Source organism: Brassica napus, chromosome A8 (assembly GCF_020379485.1).
Source record: "Brassica napus cultivar Da-Ae chromosome A8, Da-Ae, whole genome shotgun sequence".
In the NCBI taxonomy this organism is placed as follows: Eukaryota; Viridiplantae; Streptophyta; class Magnoliopsida; order Brassicales; family Brassicaceae; genus Brassica; species Brassica napus.
Window position 1 is genome coordinate 9609773 of NC_063441.1, and position 15362 is coordinate 9625134.

A 15362-nucleotide genomic window follows, 5' to 3' on the forward strand; every position below is an offset into this window, starting at 1 on the left:
GCAACTATTAAAATCAAAATTTACATTATAAATTAGTTTATATGGAATATATTTTACTGTAAACTTTTTTCATATGTCTTTGTGATCATTTGTATTTTGTTAAAAATATTTAATCAGAAATCACACAATTTCAATGGAAATTTAACAGTTTTTAAAGTAGTAAAATATAATCAAGAATAAACATAAATCAATAATTTACAGTGTAATATAAGCACAAATAAATTATATATATATAGTATAGTTTTAACCCAACAAAAATTTGACTAATTGTCACTTATATATCAAGTTTTATACTAGAAATTTACTCTAGCTATTTTAATTATTTTGATATATAATCCCGCCCGTAGGGCGGGCCGGTCCTAGTAAGTATATATATAATGGAAAATTGAAATCTGAAAGAAAAATCCAAGCACAAGTCGATCCATTGTTTCACATCAAAGTCTTTTAAGATATAGAGAAAATGGTAAAATAATTTAATGTGGTAAGTTTTTTTTTTTTTTTTTTGTGCAATTAATGTGGTAAGTTATCTTCTTTGTAACAAATACTTTCTGTGTCTTAGACTTTGGATGATTATGTTACAAAAAAAAATATTTATGACAACAGGGACATATGGCTACAGTTTCTTCGCCAAACATCAACTATTTTTGTATGACGTTGACATTTATCTATAAGATATAATAATTAGAAAAAACTCTACCATAATCTATACATTTAAAGCAGAATCCTTCTTAGAATTATGTCCCTGAAATTTCCTATTAATTACAAAACATTCTATTACCTTTTCAATTATTTTTAAGGCTTTTTCGAAAATGTAAAGCCCATCATTCGTCTCTTGGTGAGATGCACACTCTAAAAATAAATGTGACTTCTTATATTAACAATACAAATATTTATTCACTAATAATCCATCTCTCCCTGATCGATTGCTTGTAGGCTTCCTTCTTTCATTTCAATTTTTGTGACAAATCTATTAGCGTTCAAATCGTTGGCGAGTCTTCGTTGATTCCTTCTCGAATTCATTTTCTTTTTTCAAACGTAGCAAATGATTGAAGAGATTGATAAATCTATTGTGAAAACTTAACCTAGATTTATTGGGGGTATAATCATTTGTATTGATTCTTATTGGGAGTTGAAATTTGTTATCTTTTAGATACACTAGATCTTTTTTCCGCGCTACGCGCGGATTATCTGTTATAATTTTTCATTATTATTTTCATATTTAAAAATTATTTGCATCATTTCTAAAAGATCGTAAAATGTCTAAAGTAGTAAATAATTAATAATAATTGAGATTTTTGGCTATAACTCTTTGAATTAATGAACTTAACTTTTGAACAAAAAAAGAACTTAACTTTGTGCATCTACTATATATACACATCATATGATTTTAGCTAATTATTCATTTGAAGAATAGTTAGATAAATCTCATTTAAGATAAATATATGTGTTGTTGTAGTTTAAAATGTTATAAGAGATGGAGTCAAGTATTTTGTTTAGTATAGTTGTAGTAGTTTATAATAGAACATAAAAAATTTCATGTATTGTCGATGAAGGGAAAACCATATGATGTGTGGTTGTAGTGCATAAAGTAGAAGCATAGAGTGAAATGTGAGGTTGTAAATATAAGCTCATATTATTGATTAAACCTTTAAAGTTATTTTATTAATAATTAACATTGAATAATTTATGGCTTTTACTTTTTCTAATCAATAATTAATATAATGGAAACATGAATCTTTGCAAACATGAATCTTCTATACGTTGTGCAGTTTGGTAAACTGAATAGGAAAGTTAATATTAAATCTGAGAAATTGTTCTATAGTTGCTCAAAAAAATTAACCAAAAACAGGAAAAAAAAAAAGGAAAACATTGCAAAGTAAAAAATAGAGAGAGCATACTAATTTGTGGAAAGTGGAAACATCGACCAGTTTAGTGGTTCCGCGAAAGTGTAGTCAATTCTTACATACATAGTTTTATTTAAAACAAAAAAAATCTCAGAAAGCTAAAGATGTTTTGAAATTTAAAAACACCACCAAACGGGATAATCTCAATCGCACATATTCTGTATTAATTAGAAAGATTATGAATCATTTTCTGTCGTGTCTTTAAGCTCTCATCTTCGATTTCTCCATTGCTCTCGGAGCTGCACCTGCAAACATCACAACATCGATTATACAATAGGAAATTCAGAATCATACACCAGACCAAACTCCTAAAGGCTCAAGACTGTTTTTTTGGCGCTTTTGAGCACATTATTTTAACTTGTTGTGCTTATTCACAAAAGGAAGCAAGTGATCATCATCAAACAGCTACCAGCCCATCTTTATCCCAGTTCTAGCTGATCTCAAAAATAATATTCAGAAAGGTACTGCAGATTGTAGTTGGGAACCAAGTGAAAAAAAAAACTTACCTAATCCAATGGCATTACAGCCTTTCATTATATTCAGCTTCTTGCAGACATCAATAAACATCCTGTAGATTAGAATAATCAAATCCCAGTTAATATCTTTCTAATGCATGCTACATTTTTATTCCAAGAGCATAAAAGCCTCTAAGAAGTTTTCAAAAATAAGAAATAAAACTTACTCCAATGGAACATCTCCAGCACGCATCCAATCTCCATCCTTGTCTTCATAAGTGAGTACATAGTCTTTTCCATTCAGAATATCCTTGAGTTTGGTCTCACAGAGCTTATCCTTCATTGTAGCTCCGTTAGATCCACATTGACCTAAACACCAAAGAATCCATTGCACTCATCGATCTACCATGAGAACTCTAACAACACATCATTATCGCAATCACAGAAACATATCACCAAGAGTAAAAGTGGTGAACATTTTCTCCAAGGCTGAAGAAAGCTCCATGTAGTTATTGTAGCTCCTCTGGTCAACTTTCCTTGGATAAGGAGCACCATCCATGCTGACTTTAACAATGAGGGCCGCAGAACCTGGCTACCCATCAAATTCATCACTGTTCTTACAAGTGGTTGCCATTGTGTTCTTCCTGAAAGATCTCACTTGATGCCAACCAACAATCTGTGCCCTAAAGAAAAACATAAAAATCCAAAATTTACCCTTCAACTGATGAAAGAAATAAAAAAATAAAAGATCCTATTTTATTTTGTCAGCTACTGCTTCAGGAAACATCCAGATTTTCTCAGTATAAACTGGAGATCTTGATACAGGAAGGCCAAGTGTCAGCTCCGTAGCCTTGAGGCTAATAGCAGCTTTGTCATTTTCAGCAAGGCCAGAGGGCCCCAAATAGTTATGCTCCTTGAATACTCATCCTGCTTTGGGTGAAGAACTTGCCACAGAGACATTGCTCTGCAGCTCTTCCTCCAGTGACGTTTCTATACTTTTAGGGGTTCTACGCTTCCTCCAGTGTCCTCTCTAGTGTTCTTTTTTCATGTGAAAATGGTGTCCTGTCTGATAGAAAAGTATCAAAAATTATTTCTTACATGATGTTTATGCATTTTTGACGTTAAACTTTACTGATTTATAAAGTTAGGGACATTGGTAAATAAGTAAAGAGACGTCAACACTCTCCCTTTATTAATTATTAGACCAGTAAAAATAGTTTACAGCAAATCAAAGAGACAACCAAAGTTCAAATAAAGAAAACTTATGGAAATAGACAACTGAGATGAAACGAAACTTAGTGGGGTTGACGGTTAGATGGCGTAGCGAGAATCACTAACGCTCAAATGCATTTGAAGCATAGTTGGAACCATGAATGTTACCTGCACATCAGAATTGGAAATGAATTTGTTTAGATCTTCTATTGAGACACATGCCTTCTTTTTTTATCCCATCGATACAGGGGAAAGCTTCTCCGAATGGACCTCCTAAGCTGGAAGCAAATGGTATCATCAAATAAGTTAGTGTACGATAACATGCATGTCACCAAATATATGTGAAATACCCATCATCTATACTATGATGGCAGATCAATCAAAGAATCATCGTCGAGAAACCCATCTCAAGATCGTCTTGATGAACTGATGATCAAATCATGCTCCAAGTAAGATCAATCGACTATCTTTGCTTTTCTTAATTCTTTATATTGGGTTGTGTGAAATCGATTTCATGAGATCAAATTAGGAGATTTCTTAATTCATAGGAACAAACTAAAATTATTATTATTATTTTGGTTAGAGAACGAAGGTGAGGATGTTGGCCAGGGAAATACCATTTCAAATATGTAGCAGAAGAGATATGTTACATTGTAAAGCCCAATCCGAAACATCATAACGTTTCATCACTTCACCAGCCTCACCATTGGTCCTCACCTAAACCCATGAAAGGAATCTAAAGCTCATGATTTTATTGCAAGTCTAGATAAATTCAACGCTTTTGAACTTACAGAATCAGCACTGATTATCAGTTCTGCTATCGCTGGTGCATATTTTTGGTTTCTGCGTTTTTATTATCTTTTTCAGTAGCAATCATGGCTGATGAAAATAATGAGATGAAGGAGGAGAAGGACTAGCAAGAAGTAAGTTGAGTTGATTTTGTCTATATTTGCAATCCTTTTATATATTAAAGATTTCGATAAGGCTCAAGTTAGACTTTGTTTTTTACTTCTTTTGCTTGATTTGTATGATTGTGTTGTTTAAACGGTTTGGCTATCCTTAGCTCGCACCGTCTGATCCAACCACTTAGAAGAAGAAGACGAATGTAGTCATTCAGCATCCTATTGAGGACTCAACATAGTCACAAGTGGAAAAATCTGATTTATTGCATGGTATCTTGATCTGAGTCTATATGCTGTAAAACTTTTTTTTTTGTTTCTTTTTAATGGAATGCACGTAACTTTGTGTCTGATTTATTTTTCCTGAAGCTAATGATGGTCGCAAGAGTTCATTTGCTGGACTGAGGAAAAAGAAGAAGAAGCATGTGAGTGTTTTGACGATTTATGTCTTCTAAATTACTGGTGTCTTAAGTTTCAAAATGAGTCTCTGTCTCATAATGTTTTGTTTGTTTTGATGGATAGGTTAAAATTTCAAGCTCATGAATGAAGAAAGTCTCGATGCTGCAGAAGACTTGGATGATATTTTTTTAGATTATTTTCTTTGTTTATTGTTAATTGTTTCTTATTGTTAATTATTTTTAGCAGGAAAAATGTGTTCTCTGTTTGAAGCTTACATAAAATACATTGCAGAGGGAATATATTTGCAGCACCAGCAACGCTACCCTTGGTAGGTAAGTGATATGGCCATATGGGTTACATATATGACGAGGTGAATATTTTTAATATTCATGGAGCATAAACACATTTAGAAAATATTAATTAAAGACCATATTTCCAATTTTATCTACGTTAAAGATTCATATATATATCTAAGTTCACAACCAAGATTTGGTTACGATTTTTCTCTGTTATTCCTAAAATATAGAAACTATTAATTAGAGGTCACATTTCCAAAGTTAGTTAAGGAAATTTGTTAGTGTTTATTTGGAATTTATTATATTAAAGATTTGCTTACGAATTTGTTTCTATTATTTTTGTGATTTTTTTATTGTTTCTAAAATACACTAGATCTTTTTACGATTGTATAAAGATATTAGACCTACTCTATCCATAGCTTTTGCTATAAATTACAAACATTTCCACCAGCTATGCCAATCACAAAAGACCATATCTCACTCTTCTCTTATTTATCGAAATATATAATGACTATCAAGTAAATTCCATCTTAAAAGCAGTTTAATGTTCAATATAGTGAAACTCTACATATTATTTTCCGTATATAATAATGTTAGTAAAGCTACTAACATGGCTTTATTGAATGATTTTCCGTTTGTAAAAAATGGTCCAACTAAAAGAAAAAATCTTAAACTCATCTAAATACTAATCTATTTTTAGACAATTAGTTAAATGATTACAAAAATTAAAAAATATTCATTTTGACATTATGTCCATAACTGTTAAAATGTAAACAATATTTCGTATAATATTGTGCATATAAGTTTTTTTTTGTAAAAAATTCCAATACTAATATTTGACAATATTAGTTCTAATCAAAAAATTACTGTCATAAATAAAACATTACTCTATTACCACATAATTTATTTAACAATAATGATCACTAAAACAAACAAAATCAACTATTACTTTTATATATAAGAAGAAAGAAAACTATGACTTATATATACACACTAATCACAACAATATATAATTATCATATAAATTGAAACTAAAGAAAATGATACAATAAAATAACAACCAAATATTTATATGTTATAAAATAAACTGTTATAAAATATATAATCCCGCGCTTTGAAAGCGCGGGTCAAAATCTAGTAGGCTATAAATGTATGTGTCTTAGCAAAAAATAAATTAAATGTATGTTAAGTCCTTTAACGAATTATTAGTGGAAACAAGTAAAACTTAAGAAGGAAATAAGTGTCAAGGTTTCGTGGTGTAGTTGGTACTATGAATGGCTCATTCATATACCACAGACGCAGAATTCAACGACAGACAATCTCGCACGTAGTGTAAAGAAGCAACCGTCGTTTGTTGTCTATATGGATGGTGAGCTACCGATTAGGTTTGCAGAGTCTATATGAGTTTGTTTCAAGTTCCTGAAAAATAAATTTAAATTAAACAACCACATTAGTCATATATTACGAATTTAGATTTTTTTTCCGTATATGTTATATTTTGAATGTTTTAAAATACTATAAATTAATAAAATAGTTACAAGTTTCGCAAAATAGTTACAAGTTTCGCATTGAAATTTTTATGATCCATGGTTTAAAATTTTTGTTATGACAAAATACAAATGATTACAAAATCATATAAATAGAAAATCTCATTTAATAAATATTAAGATTGAAAGATATATATATATATATATATATATATATATATATATATATATTAATATCGTTTAAATTAACTATGTACCATATACAAATAAATAAATATTTTAATTTAAAATTTATCTTTGAAAAAAAAATTTCGATAAAAGCTTTGAAAAAATATTGGCAACTTAATAATTAAATTTTATACTTTTCATTAAAAAAATTTTAAATAATTATAAATTATTAAAACCATTAATATTCCAAAATGGAAATTTTGTTATCAGTGATTTAATTTTTTTTTATTAATAAGAAGATACAAATAATCAATAAAACAATACAAGTAGAAAACATTATCTAATAGATATTAGGAAAATTATCACAAATAACACATTCATAATACCATTTTTCATGTTTACACTAACCACTTTTACCCTCACTTTTAATGAAGGGTAAAAGACAATTATACTCTTAGAGTTAACTAATCTAGACTTAGGGTTTAGAGTAGAGGGGTGGGGTGAGTTTTTGGAATGTGAAATTTAGGATTCTAATAAATATATAAATAAATACTTAGAAAATAAATTAAAAATTTTGAAAAAATAGTTTCAAATATAATTTTCGTTTTTCAAAAAGAAATTTGAAAACAAAATAAAAAAAAATCAAAAAAAATAATTCAAAAAAAAAAATTATAAAAAAGTTCGAATTTGAAAAAGTATAATTCGAAAACATAAAAAAAATTTACTTTATTTTTATTTTTATTTTTTTATTTTTCTTTTTCTTTTTTTTATTTAAATAATGATTTATTATATATATAAATAACAAGGGCATAAGAGTCTTTTGCCACTTAATGAATAAGGTATTTTTGAAAATGTCTCTTTGGTGGTGGTAAAAATGAAAAGTGGTACCATGAAAGTAGTAAACATGTAATTTCTCATAGATATTAACTTTAAAAAATACACTATATATCTATTTTGATATAATTTTAATTTGATTATATACCACATACAATAGAAAAAGTGCTTGTTTGGATTAACAAATTTTATTTATGTGTTTACACCAATTTAATTATATATGTAATAGTTACCGAATTCTTAATTATTCAATATATATTTATTATTTCATAATATGTAAATGAATATATAATACATAAAAATAATTTATATAAAATATTTATCATGCTCAAGGTTCGGGTCTTAACCTTGTTTGATGCTCTCTCCGTTTCTAAATAAGCGTCACTTTGATATATTTCGATTAGATTAAAAAAGTAAATGAAATGTAATTAAATTTCTATTAATTACACATGGTTGACCAATAATATTTGAGATAAATAATTTTCTTATAAGATCAATACACTTTGCAATTAATTTAAGCTGAAAGTAAATAAAATTTGTATTGAAATTCTAAATTGACACTTTTTGTGTAACAAGAAAAAATGTTAGAATGACACCTTGATATGAATGACACTTTATGTTTTCTTAAGGCTGTATTTGGCAAATATCTTTAAAAACTGTAAGGACTTGAAAAATGTAAATCTTAAAAGCCATATCCAATCACATTTTAACCATTTTTTGTTCAACAAATTATAGTTGTATTTTTTCTAAAGTCACTTTACCTAAACATACAGTCCATACCAGTCACAGCCTTAACTAAACTTTGAAGATTAAATAAAAGTGTTTCTCATTACTATCCTGGAAGTTTAGTCTCCTCTCGCCATCGTGTGGGGATCATTTCCAAAGTTGGAGTTGTTGCGGCTTGGTTGAGACTGCAACGAGATGGTTTCGGTGTATTGTTTTCCTTTTTTTCCTGGAGGAGATAGTAAGACTGGTGAGTCTTGATGTACTTAAGCTTTGTGCTATCTGTAACATCTGGGAAGTGATCAGGGTAAAATGAATATGCACATCTAGGTTTCATTAGGTTTATTTTAATGATGGTTGTAGGTTTTGTACTTTTGTTGGATGATCAGTTCTACTACACAATTGATTCTCTTGTTGATATTTTTTTTGTCATCAAAATGCACTGCCATTATTACTTTTTTGTACTTTTCTGATCGGTTCCAAAGTAAAATCTTTAAAAATAAGAAATGGGCCATTCGTTTCAGTATCTATCATTTCCTTTCAGCCGATCCATCTGTTGATCGATTCAGGTGATCCATTTATATTTTATGGGACTGTTTGTTTGTCCATCTAGATAAATCGTCTCGATAAATTTATATTCGTTTCTTTATTTATATTTTCATCTAGATGAGTTTAGTAAACAAACTACTAATATACTCATGTTTTGATTTAATCAAAATACCTTGTCTGGATTTAATTATATTTATTTTTGTTTTGTTATTATTTTTTATTAATTATCTAAAACATAAACATAATTTTGGCAAGAAATATAATTTTGGCGAGAAATATAATTTTGTGATTTGAAAAATACATATTTACGATTTAATTTGAAAATTTTTATTTTGCAATTTTAACAAGAAAAAAAACATTTTGGCGGCAAATGCTGTATTTTTTTAATTTTTGGCAGAAAAACATGTTTTTATGTTTTTGGAGGGAAAACGCGTTTTTGCGTTTTGGCAGCAAATGCATTTTTGTTTTTTTTGGCGGGAAACACGTTTTCCGTTTTTGGCGGGAAACATGTTTTCCGTTTTTAGTAGAAAAACACGTTTTCCCGTTTTTGGCAGCGAAACGCGGTTTCCGTTTTTTGCGGGAAAATGCATTTTTGCGTTTTTGGTGGGAAAATGTGTTTTACGGCCTGGTAGAGAAATGTGTTTTAAATGGAAAATTCGTTTTTGTTGTTTTGGCAGAAAATACGTTTTTACGATTTTAGCGGAAAATACGTTTTTACGATTTTGGCGGAAAAATGAGTTCTGGCTTTGGCAGAAGAATACGTTTTGTATTTTTTGTGGGAAAATACGATTTTGTCATTTTTTCGCTATTAGGTTTAAGATCGTAATTTTTTAATTTTATTAATTTTTGGTAGAACCATCTCAATTTGGATGAGCAAATTGATTTTAAAAACTTGTATTTTTAATGTCTAAACGACTAAAACTATTACTGGATGGAGAAACGAAGAGTTCCAAATATTAAACTATGAGATAAAAATGAGATTTCACTTAAACTCGAGTTCGTTTAAAGTTAAAAAAGAAACGGGGTCAAAGTCTTACTTTTCCGACGCGGTAAGACACAAAAAAAAACAAAGAAGACGACAAGACGATGATGACGGAAATAAGAAAAGGGCATAGGACCGTCGTACATAGGGAGAAAACTTGAGGGTAATCTTGTAAACATACGCAAGAGAAAATCGTACGGTACGGTACCGTGTTAGCTTTGGTGGTCGTCCGCTGATCCGTTAAAAACTGTGTGCTCGTTTTTCTCTGGCGGGTCATCAAATAATTATATTTTGTCTAATCATCTTTGTTTATTTTTTTTCCTACAAACATTTATTTGATTAATTGCATATACCAAATCTTTTTATTATTATTTTTATTATTATTTTTTAAAGAAAAATTCGATTTATTTGATAAATTTACATATTTTATAGAAAAAGAAGATGCGTCAAAACAGAGAAAATGGCAAGAATCTCAACCGTTGGTTGTGAGGTAAACTCATCTCGTTTCGACCTTTCCTTTCTTAACGTTTTATGTAATAAAAAATATATATTGTGTCGATTTGTGGGTTCCTATTCCTGGTTAAGGTCGGTTTTGTTTTTGTATTTATTTCTTTTTCTGTGTTCGTTCAGATTCGTCGTTACTAAGCTAGGTCAATTGATTCTTTTTCATTAAATTGCCCAGATTTGGGTATTTAACTGCAACATTCAATTTCTCAAGCATTGGTTAGGTAGAAAAGAAAACATCTCGATTGCAAGATATATAGGTACAGAAACAAAATCTGCAAAGTATATATAATATCTTAGCACTCTTATGAAATCCTCAAACTCGTGTCTCTGTGATTGATTGGTTGATTGGCAATACCATTGTTGATCCCTAGCATTCAGTTTTAGGGTTAGGCCTCTGAATGGATAATCCTTTTGATTCTCTTATTCTTGTATTGATAACAACATGTGTTTTCTATTATCTTTTGTTGTGTTTCTCTACAGTTTCGTTTGCTCTCTAGCAATCCAAGAAACTTAGCTTCTCTTATGGAACATCTCAGTGAATCTCAGATCAACGAGGTTAGCTTTTGATATTAACTCGTATCTGATGGGTAATTGAATTGTTCAATCACGTTAAGTTTTTTTTTTTAAATTGGTAATCACTCAAGACCATAACCTTATATCTATCTGCTGGAATTAAAAAAAAACAGTTTAGAGATTCTTGATTAGCTGTGTTTACAATCATAGATTTGTACATTATTTTCGGATCTTGTAATAACCTAATCGTACATCCTTTTTTTTAAATCTTTATTTAATTCGTTTATGCTAAATTCTAGATTGCTTTGGTACTCTGTTCTTCATTTTTAGTGACACAGTTTCTAACTGTTACATTGATTTCATTATGCATATTCGAAAGCTCAAATTCATATCTATTTTTCTACTTTTACAGGATGTGTCTTTAAAGAATAATCCTCCAGACAAAGAAGATACGGACAAAGACACTAACATGGAACAACCACCTACTAGTCCACGTCATCGAAAGGTAAAGAGAATTATTCTTATTATATGATGCTTGCAATCAAGAATGTTTAAGTCTTACATGATGTTTGTTTTGTATATGTCTAGGTTATTGCTAGATGGTTACCTAATGAAGCGCAGAGACCAATCGTTGATGACGCTCCTGTTTTCTCACCATCATTAGAGGTACTCCTTGCTTCTTGTTTCATTTTGTTTTGTTCATGTTTTGAGTTCTCTTCAATCTTGGGGTTACTAGGAGTTTGAAGATACACTTGCTTACATAGAAAAGATACGTCCATTAGCAGAGCCGTATGGTATCTGTCGAATCATCCCACCATCCACATGGAAACCTCCTTGCCGGCTCAAGGAGAAGAGCATATGGGAGCATACAAAGTTTCCCACACGGATTCAGACCGTGGACCTGCTTCAGAACCGGGAGCCTATGATGAAGAAGAAGAAGCCCAAGAGCAGGAAACGCAAACGGAGAAGAAACTCCAGAATGGGTTCCTCTAAGAGACGATCTGGCTCTGGTTCTGGCTCTTCTCCCGAGGCAGAGGAGAAATTCGGGTTTAACTCCGGTTCAGACTTCACTCTGGAAGAGTTTGAGAGATACGCTCTGTATTTTAAAGAGGCATACTTCGAGAAGAAGGATTCTCCGTCTGTGGAGGAGATAGAAGGCGAATACTGGCGGATAGTGGAGCAGCCAACAGATGAAGTGGAGGTATACTATGGAGCTGACTTGGAGAACAGGGTGCTTGGAAGCGGATTTTACAAGAAAGCCGATAGCGATAAGGGTCAGTACGCAGTCTCTGGCTGGAACTTGAATAACTTACCGCGTCTCCCTGGCTCTGTACTCTCTTTTGAGGACTGTGATATCTCTGGAGTTCTAGTCCCATGGCTCTATGTTGGAATGTGCTTTTCTTCATTTTGTTGGGTAAGTCACACTTTTGAAATATTTATTTACTTTTATAGTGGGCCCCAGTGATGTCACATGGTTGACCATTTTTTTTTCCAGCATGTGGAGGACCATCATCTATACTCACTGAACTATCATCACTTTGGGGAGCCAAAAGTATGGTATGGTGTTCCGGGAAGCAATGCAACATCACTCGAGAAGGCGATGAGGAAACATCTGCCTGATCTGTTTGAAGAACAGCCTGATCTACTTCACAGCCTGGTTACTCAATTTAATCCTTCGATCCTGAAAGATGAAGGAGTCCAAGTTTACCGGGTGGTTCAGAACCCAGGGGAGTATGTGCTGACGTTCCCTAGGGGTTACCATGCTGGATTCAACTGCGGTTTCAACTGTGCGGAAGCGGTTAATGTAGCTCCGGTTGATTGGTTGGCTCATGGGCAGAACGCCGTGGAGCTTTACAGTAAAGAGACGAGGAAGACTTCTCTGTCTCATGACAAACTTCTCCTCGGAGCAGCTTATGAGGCTGTAAAGGCTCTTTGGGAGCCCTCAGTTTCTTGTGTGGTGAAAGAAAAAAATACATGGAAGAGTTTCTGTGGGAAGAACGGTGCGCTTACCAAGGCGATTCAGGTAATGTAAAAAACAGTCAATACTTATTGTTTCTACTTTCTAAAATGCTTTGTTAGCTTTTTTTTTAATGTTTATAGGCTCGGTTAGGAATGGAAGAGGAAAGACTTGGAGATCTTGGAAGGGATTCTTCTTTGAGATTGGTGAAGATGGAGAAGGACTTTGATTCAAACAGTGAAAGGGAATGCTCCTCGTGCTTTTATGATCTGCATCTCTCCGCTTCTGGCTGCAAGTGCTCTCCTGAAGAATACGCGTGCCTTAGACACTCGGACGATCTATGTTCATGTGAAGTGAAGGATAGATTCGTCCTTGTCCGTTACACCATGGATGAGTTACGGTCACTGGTCAGGGCATTGGAAGGGGAAATGGACGATTTAAATATATGGGCTTCTAAGGTGTTAGGTATTGAACACAGTGATAAAGATCAGAATAACACTGGTTCAGTTATCAACGAGGAGAAGAAGCTAGAGAAAGGTTCGTTTGATCTGAATATCAACTTAGAGTTGAATTATCATGAAGACCTGAAAGAAGAGGTCAGCACCAGTGGCGAGTTAAACGCTTCAGGGAACTTTGATGTATCGGTCGAGCCTATAAACCTTGGTTTCTTGAGTTTTGGAAAGCTTTGGTGCAATAAGCATGCTATATTCCCAAAAGGTACAATCTCTTTTGCTAATACTATTGACTTAAAATCATAATTTTTTTGGGTCAAAAGGCTGTTGCTGATGTCTTTACTTCTACAGGATTCACGAGTCGTGTCAAGTTCTACAACGTGCTTGATCCAACAAGGATGAGCAATTACATCTCCGAGGTTTTTGATGCAGGACTCATGGGTCCATTGTTCAGGGTATAAAACCTTTTCCCTAATAAACATTCTATTGGATAAAAACTGAATCTTCTAAAGCAACAACAACTGACTTTTTCCTCTTCAGGTTACTCTGGAAGAATCTCCAGACGAGCGCTTCTTCAATGTCTCAGCCCAAAAATGCTGGGAGATGGTGTTGCAGAGAGTTAAAGATACATCCACAAATCTTGGTCTTCCTATTTTATCGCGGTTTGAAAGTATCAACGGGCTCCAAATGTTTGGTTTCCTCTCGCCGTCTATTGTTCAAGTAAAAAGTTCAAACCCAACTCTTTTTCTTTAAAAACATGTTCATCAACTTTACTTTCTTAACTTAATCATCTCTCTACAGGCCATTGAAGCTCTTGATCCAAACCATAAACTGGTCGAGTACTGGAACCACAAGAACCAATCTCAATCCGAGTCGAAAGATCACTTCATATCATCAAACTGTACCAAAGGAAAACTTTTCGGAGTAGATTTGATGTAGAAAGATAAGAGAGAGTTACACATTTACTCTTCTTATTCTTTTTTTTCTTGAGCATTTACTCGGAATCTTTTGTTCGTTCTTCTTCAGTGAAGAAATAACCTAACCTTAGTGTTACAAGTGTAAACTAGGAATAATAAAGTTCGATTCTTTCGCTATTGCGATATTATAATAACAATACAAAAATTCTTCATAGAATATAACAAAACATGAATCTCAAATGCTGCCGCCATTAATTGAATTCACAAGATCGAGTTACACATCTTTGAAAGAACAAAACTTGCACTAATAGAAGAATTATGTACAGAATCTTGAAAATTGGAAAACTTCAAGGACTAAAAGTGAAAATGCAGAGTCAGAACAGAGCGAGAGCCAACGGGAGCAAGAACGAACATGTGGAGAGATGTGCGATGGAGACTGAAGCAGAGGTTCGATTCTTGTTGAACTCAGGACGGCGGCGACGACGATTTTGAGACAAAGGACGGAGACTATCGGCTAAAGCAGTATCACCACCGTTTTCAAAGTCTCCGTAACGAGAGAAGTCAAGCGGCGAAGCGACACCGTGAATCGCAATCGAAGAAGAGAGGAAAAGATCCGGCTCGGAGACGAGAACGCCGTCGACTGTGAAATCGGAAACGGAGTTGTTGGTGATGACGATCGAGTTTCCGGGGAGGAGAGTCGGGAGGCGAGAGAGAGGTTGCAAGATGCGGAGGTCGGCGAAGGAGAGACGCTGAGGAACGATGTGGTAAGCGACGGAGAGACGACCGGGGTTGGTTGCGCCGCCGCCGCTAGAGGAGGTGATGCCGGCGGCGTCAAAGTCGCTGGGGATGAAGATAGTGGCAGAGAGAGGGATTCCGAATTGGTCGTCGACGGCGGAGAGGAAATCGGCGGCCCAGTCGCGGAATTCGCCGGCTCCGATCATGGCTTGGATGATTCTGTCTGCGTGTTGCTGATCTTGCGGCGTGATTGACGGAGGGAAAGCGGCGGGAGTGAGAAATGAGACGGTGGTGATGAGGAAGATGAGGAGGAGATGGCTTGAGGTGGCCATCGGAGAATCAAATCGACGGCGAAGTAGGTTGTTACAGAGAG

The 15362-nt window shown here is 33.2% G+C and overlaps 3 protein-coding genes across 12 annotated transcripts; 1 reads left to right on the top strand and 2 right to left on the bottom strand.

Moving 5' to 3' along the window:
* Nucleotides 1-1884: 1884 nt before the first annotated feature.
* Nucleotides 1885-4377, bottom strand: LOC106448505 (auxin-responsive protein IAA9-like). 9 transcript variants are annotated; one of them, XR_007315683.1, is made up of 8 exons: nucleotides 4363-4377; nucleotides 4189-4288; nucleotides 3740-3849; nucleotides 2836-3425; nucleotides 2587-2728; nucleotides 2411-2472; nucleotides 2280-2338; nucleotides 1885-2149 (listed from the first exon to the last, which is right to left on the bottom strand). XR_007315683.1 is itself a non-coding variant. In XM_048738618.1 (8 exons), the coding sequence occupies exons 5-8, from the start codon at nucleotides 2966-2968 to the stop codon at nucleotides 2106-2108; spliced, it is 381 nt and encodes a 126-aa protein (XP_048594575.1). In that variant the 5' UTR covers nucleotides 2969-3042; nucleotides 3132-3425; nucleotides 3740-3849; nucleotides 4189-4288; nucleotides 4363-4377; the 3' UTR covers nucleotides 1885-2105. The 9 variants fall into 9 exon arrangements, 4 of the variants coding, with proteins under 4 accessions (XP_048594575.1, XP_048594577.1, XP_048594574.1 ...); XR_007315682.1 differs by having other exon boundaries at nucleotides 2816-3425; XM_048738618.1 differs by lacking the exon at nucleotides 2280-2338 and having other exon boundaries at nucleotides 2836-3042; nucleotides 3132-3425.
* A 6106-nt stretch (nucleotides 4378-10483) lies between these two features.
* LOC106396780 (lysine-specific demethylase JMJ18) lies at nucleotides 10484-14431 on the top strand. Of its 2 annotated transcripts, none has more exons than XM_048738609.1 (10): nucleotides 10484-10672; nucleotides 10896-10970; nucleotides 11341-11433; nucleotides 11517-11594; nucleotides 11665-12342; nucleotides 12424-12951; nucleotides 13029-13602; nucleotides 13689-13792; nucleotides 13878-14057; nucleotides 14139-14431. In XM_048738609.1, the coding sequence occupies exons 2-10, from the start codon at nucleotides 10938-10940 to the stop codon at nucleotides 14274-14276; spliced, it is 2406 nt and encodes an 801-aa protein (XP_048594566.1). In that variant the 5' UTR covers nucleotides 10484-10672; nucleotides 10896-10937; the 3' UTR covers nucleotides 14277-14431. The 2 variants fall into 2 exon arrangements, with proteins under 2 accessions (XP_048594566.1, XP_048594567.1); XM_048738610.1 differs by having other exon boundaries at nucleotides 10507-10800.
* A 38-nt stretch (nucleotides 14432-14469) lies between these two features.
* On the bottom strand, nucleotides 14470-15343 carry LOC106395638 (FAS1 domain-containing protein SELMODRAFT_448915). The gene has a single exon (XM_013836036.3). It carries the CDS (start codon nucleotides 15319-15321, stop codon nucleotides 14629-14631), a length of 693 nt encoding a protein of 230 aa, XP_013691490.2. The 5' UTR covers nucleotides 15322-15343; the 3' UTR covers nucleotides 14470-14628.
* Nucleotides 15344-15362: the final 19 nt, after the last annotated feature.